The 6796-nt window shown below is 55.0% G+C and overlaps 1 protein-coding gene across 1 annotated transcript in view; it reads right to left on the reverse strand.

Moving 5' to 3' along the window:
* Window positions 1-3914: 3914 nt before the first annotated feature.
* Window positions 3915-6796, reverse strand: part of BAHD1 (bromo adjacent homology domain containing 1) — a 7747-nt gene continuing 4865 nt past the window's right edge. The window contains exons 4-7 of the mRNA XM_015557532.1: window positions 6670-6792; window positions 6206-6282; window positions 5415-5515; window positions 3915-4975 (exon numbers count right to left, since the gene is read on the reverse strand). Coding sequence (XP_015413018.1) covers window positions 4786-4975; window positions 5415-5515; window positions 6206-6282; window positions 6670-6792 — 491 coding nt within the window. The 3' untranslated portion in view covers window positions 3915-4785. The remainder of the gene's footprint in view (window positions 4976-5414; window positions 5516-6205; window positions 6283-6669; window positions 6793-6796) is intronic.

Below are 6796 nucleotides of genomic sequence, written 5' to 3' on the forward strand. Positions count from 1 at the left end.
AGCGGGCTGGGCGTGCGCGAGCAGACCCCTACCTGCGCCTAATTCAGGGCCACTCTAGTCCTCCGGGTTTGGAGGCAAAAACTGACGAGGTCCCGAAGGCCAAAAAGATCCAGGCCCCGGCGAGTGCCTCCAGGGAGCTGGACGGAGAGGACCTGCACTCTACACCCCGCCACACACGCTGGCCCGGCTGAGCCCTTCCCTTCTAACAGCTGGAGGAGCCCCCACCCCCTCCCAGCACTCGAGTCCAAACTATTGAGAGGCCCGTTTCTAGCCTGGAGCAGGGCCCCCAGTGTACTCCCCCTGTCCTGGCCACTCCACTGACCAGGGGCTCCTCTCCATGGGGACCCTTAAATTTAACTACCTGGCCGATTAGTGTTTATCCACTGTAATGCTGAATATCCCTCCCCCAGGCATGAAGAGGTGGGATAACTACTGAGGAGCCAATGACAAGTTGGTGCCTTCTGACCAAGGATGTGGTCAGCACACATTTTGAAGGGTGAGCAGCTGCAGGGACAGAGCTTCCTCGCCTGGAGCCAAACACATGCTCAAAGGCACCAGGTTGGCCACCTGGGCTAGAGGCTGATGGGGGAACGCCTTGGATGTCAGTGGCCAGCCTTTCCCCACCTGAACTGGATTCTTTGCTAAGTACCCAGACTTCACCCTGTCATGTGTGGAGAGCCAGGGAGCTCTGAAGCACAGTAGTGCTGTTGAGAATCCACACTTCTTGAGGCAGGTCTTTGTATTCTCTCCTTCATTTGTCACAGTCACCCTGGGAGTGAGATATCATGGGCATTTCCCACTGTGCAGCTGAAGAAACAGGCTCCAGGAAGCTGAGACTATGGATGGGCCTGATTCTAAAACCTGAATTCCATGCTTCAGAGATGGAGTACAAAAGTAGAATGGTTGGGAAGGAGGAAGTAGCTGACCCAGAACACACTGTACTGAGGGGGTGGGTGATGGATCAGTAGAGGCCAGAGGCTTTGAGTGTAGTGGGAGAATGGCACTACCATTGATCAGATGAATTCAGAAGGATGAGGGGTTGAGGGATGAAATGAAGCTAGAAGTCTCTTGGTTGCCCCCCAATCCTAACAATATGAGCACATAGGATGAACCATCATTCCCTCAGCCGAGTACCAGTACCTAGGTATCGGGGCTCTAGCCCAATTCCTGCAGGCCAGCTTCCCAAGGGAATGGCCTGAGGTGATGAGGTGCTATCTATCTTCACTGACCAGTTCCCAGGTCACCAACCTGATGAGGGCTGGCAACACAAAGATTTCAGTCCAAGGAGGTGGCTCTGGCCACCACGGTGCTCACAAGTTAACTCTCATTCCGTCTCCTCTCCTCCCTCCACTTTCTTGATCTCTAAGCCCCTGCACTGCAAGGGTTAAAAGGGACCCCCAAAACAATGAATGAGCGCCCCTGCACCCACACTCGAAAAGATGACAGGACACACAGAAAATGATCCTTTTCTAAATCAATACAATTTCTCAAATTTATTTTTCTTAAAGAAGTACTTCTAATCTCTGTCAAAGGGAGGTGAGGAAAGATCCCCTCTCCCTTGTAAACACTGAAATACAGATCTGAGAAACCAGGGTCGACACACACAAAAAGTGCATTTTACAAAATTATCAACTAAAATATATTTTACATGAATTATGCTCCATTGAAATTCTACCAGCTGCATTTTCAGGTTCGAAAAAATATTTCCACATCTAAGAGATTTCAAAAGCATTTAAGTTCTGGGTAGCAGACCTTGGGAGGAAGGGCCTTGATTTCTCCTGCTGGGTGGGGCTAGGCTCCTAGGTGGCAAGGGCCCAGCACCCTGGGAATCAGCAGGCTCCAAGACTGGCTCTTCAGAGCCCCTACTCTGCCAACCGCTCACTGCACAGCCCTCCTAGACCGATGCCTTCCTCCAAACAGCTTATTCCATTCAAGGGAACCCGAGTCCCTTCGCTTCAGGCTTGGGATTGGGCCTTCCCTGTGTAAATTCACCTCAAACATCCAGGCCTCCCCCACCTCAATGACCAAGCAGGAGCAGCCGTTTTCTCAGGAAGAGCATAGGGTCAGGGCTGCTGGAGTGCCCTCAGGATTCACTTCCATCTCCTCCAGACCTGGCCTGACCCACTCTACCCCCCAATGCCACCTACTCAGCCTGCTGGGTTCGTGTCTGCCCATGTGGGGGTAAAGGACCCAGTGCTGCCCTCCTTGTCTCCTGCCCCCAGGGATGTGCTCACAAGCAGGCTCCCAGCACCAGGCCCAAGCCACACAGGGCTCTTCTCCCTCCCCACATGCTCCTCTTTGGTACAAACAGGGAAGAACCAGGCTGCTCCAGCCCTCCCACAGAGAACTTCATGGTAGGGCTGAGCTCTGGAAATGACAACAGGGGGCTGAGTCTCCTAATCTACTCTGGGGAGCAGTCTGAGAACAGGGCCCCTGGGCAACAACAAAATGGGGTCTTTAGTTCCTAGAGTGAGTGGCTGCAGCTCAGCAGGTCTGCGGACTGATTCAGTGTTGTTTTTTCACTGGGATGTAAATTAGTGCAATCTACAAAAGACTAGGGTGAGGGGTGGCAGGGCAAGGGGAACACCAGTGTGGCCTCCCTTCCCTACATGGAGAGTATCTTTGAAGAAGTATTCAAAGCTCTGAAGCCCTCACCTGAGTGTGCAAGGCAGCCCATGAGGCTCTGGGTCAGTTCTGCTGTGCACTGCACAAGGCCTGTCAAAGCTGCCCCTTAGAACCCAACACTGCTGCTCTGCAGGCCACCCTGGCCGAGGTGGTACTGTCCTACACGCAGGCAGTATACGGGAAGTGGGAATGCCAAATGGTGACAGTGCTGATGGCTGTGCTGGAGGCCCTGATGGGTGCTGCGCAGCTCTGGGACCCTCACATTGCAGCGCCCTGGGCGCTTCAGTGAGCTCTGCAACATGCTCAAGGCCATGCCGCAGAGGAAGACAGCCTGTCGGGCACTGATGAGGACGAGGACCAGGCTGAAAACAACGCCGTCGCTATAGAGGACGCTGGTGAGGCCATTCCTGCCCTGGCTGCTGCGGCTGGGGAAGACGCTTTCGCCCCCTTCTTTGCTGGGTCTTTGCCATTATTGCTCTGCAAGACGAAACGGGGCTGCACAATGGCAGGTAAGTCCTTTGCAGTGGGAAGTCTATTAAGGGCCTGGGTGCTGCCTCAGACCAGTTTGTGTCCCACCTGTTCCCCATCCTGCTGAGCGCTGCCTGGGAGGCAGACTCCAAAGTGTAGAGCAATGCCATCTTCGGGCTGGGTGTGCTGGCTGATCACAGGGGCTGCCCTGCCCAGGAATACTTCCCCAAGCTGGTGGGCCTCCTGTTGACCCTCCTGGCACGGGAGCATTGCAATCGTGTCCATGTTATCTTATCTGTGGGGCACTCACCCATCTACTGATGGCCAGTCCCACAAGAAAGCCAGAGCCCCACGTGCTGGCTGTCCTGCTGCACGCCCTGCCACTGAAGGAGGACTTAGAGGAGTGGGTCACCATAGGGCACCGCTTCAGCTTCCTATACCAGAGCAGCCCTGACCAGGTTGTAGATGTGGCTCCTGGACATCTGTAGCCTCATTCAGGCTGATGACAAGATCCCACCAGACACCAAGGCTGCAATGCTGCTGCTCCTGACATTCTTGGCCCAACAGCACACTGACAGCTTCCACTCCACTGGGCTCACCGCCTGGCGATAAGGCTCAGGAGTTCCAGGCCATTCTGAACCCTCACCTAGACTGTGGGCTGCAGCTGGGCCAGAGAGAACAGCCTTCCCCAGGCCCAAAACCACCTCTCAGCCCAGTTCCACCTCATGCCTTACCAGATTCTGGGGTCCCAGCCCTGCTTGCTGCCTTATGGGGCTGTCCCTGGGGCCGGATCTGCTATGCTGTGGGACAACACAAATGGACTCATGACAACATATTGTAATAAAGGCAGGTTTGATTTCAGGTGGGTGTAGCTTGAAGAGTCATGTGTGAAGTTCTGCAAGAGGTTTCCTAGAACCTCCAAGTGTAAGGCATGAGGAAAAGTCTTCAATAAATCAGGTAGCAATTTTCCTTGCCCCCTATCCCCCACCCCCTCCTAGCTCCCTTTTGCCCTCCCAGACATGAAAAACCCCATGTTGATCAGTTAACTTCAGGGAAGCCAGACCTGCTGGGTGGCAAACAGGAAGCTGACACCCATGACTCTGAGGGCCAGGTAACTTGTCCCAGCACCAGGGGCTATTGCAGGGGCAAAGGAGGAAAGCCAGGGAAAGGCCCTGAATCCAGGAAGAGGAAGTCAATGCTCTGGAAGCCAGACTCTGGCTCTCTATGCCTCAAAGGAATGAGCTGGGAGCAGTACTAGAATCTGAAAGAGGCTGGTCCCAGGCTGATGGGGAAGCAGCAGGTCACAGTGGGTGAGGTAAAGCTGGCTCCCACTATCCCTTGAAGGGCCCAGAGGAGGATAAAGAATGGCCTGTTGGGCCTGGTTCCTGAAGGACTTCCTCCTCCCCCCAGGGTCCCATGCCCCTCAAGCCTGGCCCAGGCTCAGGGAAGACTGCCTTCTTCAGGAGTCTCTGCCCAGGGACCACAGAGAGGTAGCTGGACCAAGCTGTGGGCTCTGATGCTTTTCTTATATCCCTTCCCTCCCATAAGACCCGGAACCCACAGGGGCCCTTGCCCTCCCCCCAAGAGAACCACAGGCCAGCAACCTCGGGTCCCTGTGGCCCCTTAACCAAGTGCTGTGCTTCAAGCAATGCCCCCTCGCCCGAGCCCCACTTGCCCATGGGCAGGAGGAGGCTACTGGGGGTTTTTGAGGATGCGGCCATGGCGGAAGTCATAGACGTGGCGGCAAAGAAACACCAGCTCAGGGTCCGTGTCCTCGGGTACTGTGCGGTGTGGCGGAGTGGAGTAGTCTGCAGAGGGGGGCACCAGTGCTGTCTTTCGGCTGGGTAGACCCTCGCCTCTGCGCTTGGCCATGGCACAGAATCTGCAGTGACACATCATTCACCTTTATCAAAGCCACCTTTGCAGAAAGACCTTCCCTTCCCTGCTCAGAGAGTTGAAAAGTAGCCTTCGACCCCCACTTAGGCTGGTCCTGCCTCACCTGTCCTAGGGGCTACACCCTCTCTGTCAATTGCCAGTCTGTCACTGGGGAAACACACCTGCCAAGGCCTCCCTCATGACCACCTGCCAATTCTCCTTGGTATTTTCTGAGAGCCGTACTGTAACTACCCCCAATTCTGTCCAACCACTGTGCCTCAGACAAGCAACAATTATTTTTTTCTTCTAAAAATATTAGATGGCAGAAGCAGGCTGTAAAGAAGAACCTTCTGGGAGGTCAGGCCCAGTGAGATTACAGGCAGCCCCCAAATAGCGCTGAAGAGTCTGAGGGGAGAGGCTAGCCAGAGACACAGGCCACCACGCACCTGCAGTACTCTGCAAAGGTCAGCACATAGCACTTTTCCTCGATGCATGCCACACTGTTCTGGTCCTGATGTCTCGATGCAAAGACTTCATTCTGCAAAGGCTCAAGGGGAGAGAGGAGATCAGTTACCGGGGTTGGAAGCACTTAATTCCAGGGAAAAAGTGGACATTAACGCCAACCCCTCTGCTGAGACTCCTGACCTGAGATCACTCCAGCTAGTGCCCAGAAAGCCGGGGAGCTTCCCTGGAATGTGGGCCTAACATCTCCTCACCTGGAACCCCAAGGCATTCCTCCCAGATTTTGAGGGAGCACCTGGAGAACCCAGGTACCCCCTCCAGCCCCTCATTAAGATCCCTAACCCCCAGCCAGGGGAGGAGGGGGAGTCAGTGTGCATCTTCCCAAAAAGTGCCAGAGGGACAGAGTGGAAGCAGGCTCAGGGGGTGGGGGGTGGCAGGGGCGGCAGGAACCACAGCCAGAGGGCATTACCACTTCTAGCACACCACTGGGTATGGTGCTAAGGAATGTTAGGAGCAGTCTTTCTCCCCCTCCCTCTCATGCTGCAGACAGCATCAAAGGGGCTAGGTGTGCCACTCCACTTCCCCTAACCCTTTGAAACATGAATTGGGGAAAAGAGGCTGAAACCCAGGCCCTTCCCCAAGTTCTCTGGTATCCAAGGTAACAAGTCTAGGGACTTGACTACCCATGGCTGTCCACCCAGTATCACCTCCTTATGCTACAACATCTCCTTCTGCCAAACCCTGCCTGCCCCATTCCATTTGCCTGGTAACTCACCTCGTGCATGCTGGGACTGCGGCCTCCCTGTAAGTGCTCTGGTCTGTAATACCACAGGAGGCTCATCATCAGCTCTCCTGGGGGTACAAGAGAAGCAGTCAAGGCTTGAGCTGGCAACCCCAGAGTTATTTCGGCAGGCAGGCTGGCCACTTGCCCTGGAGGCTCATCCAACTTCAGTGCTGGGCCAGTGCTGAGCCTCTGCCTCAAGCCAAGCCTGGCATTCAGAAGCCTGGAATGCCATTAGGTATGAAGGGAGAAGGGGGGGGAAGCAATGACAGGTGAGGAAGGGGGGAAGGTGCCCAAGTTCTGGTGGCTGGAAAGGTTAATGAGCTGATGCAACCTAAGCGACAAGGCTGTCTGTCTGTAGCCCTCGGTAGCAGACAGACCCCGGATGAGTGGAAGGCAAACTGTGCCCAAAACACGGGGAGACGAGTGCCAGGTCAAACTCCAGGAAGGGGGGGTACCTGATTCAGGATTCTCCCAGAGGGCAGAGATCTTGGCCACGTAAGGTGTAGACGTCTTTCGTGGGCCTGACTTGAGGAGGACAGTATCCCGGACGCGAATGGTCTCTCCATGTCGCTCCACCGCTTG

This window comes from Myotis davidii, unplaced genomic scaffold (assembly GCF_000327345.1).
Source record: "Myotis davidii unplaced genomic scaffold, ASM32734v1 scaffold46, whole genome shotgun sequence".
In the NCBI taxonomy this organism is placed as follows: domain Eukaryota; kingdom Metazoa; phylum Chordata; class Mammalia; order Chiroptera; family Vespertilionidae; genus Myotis; species Myotis davidii.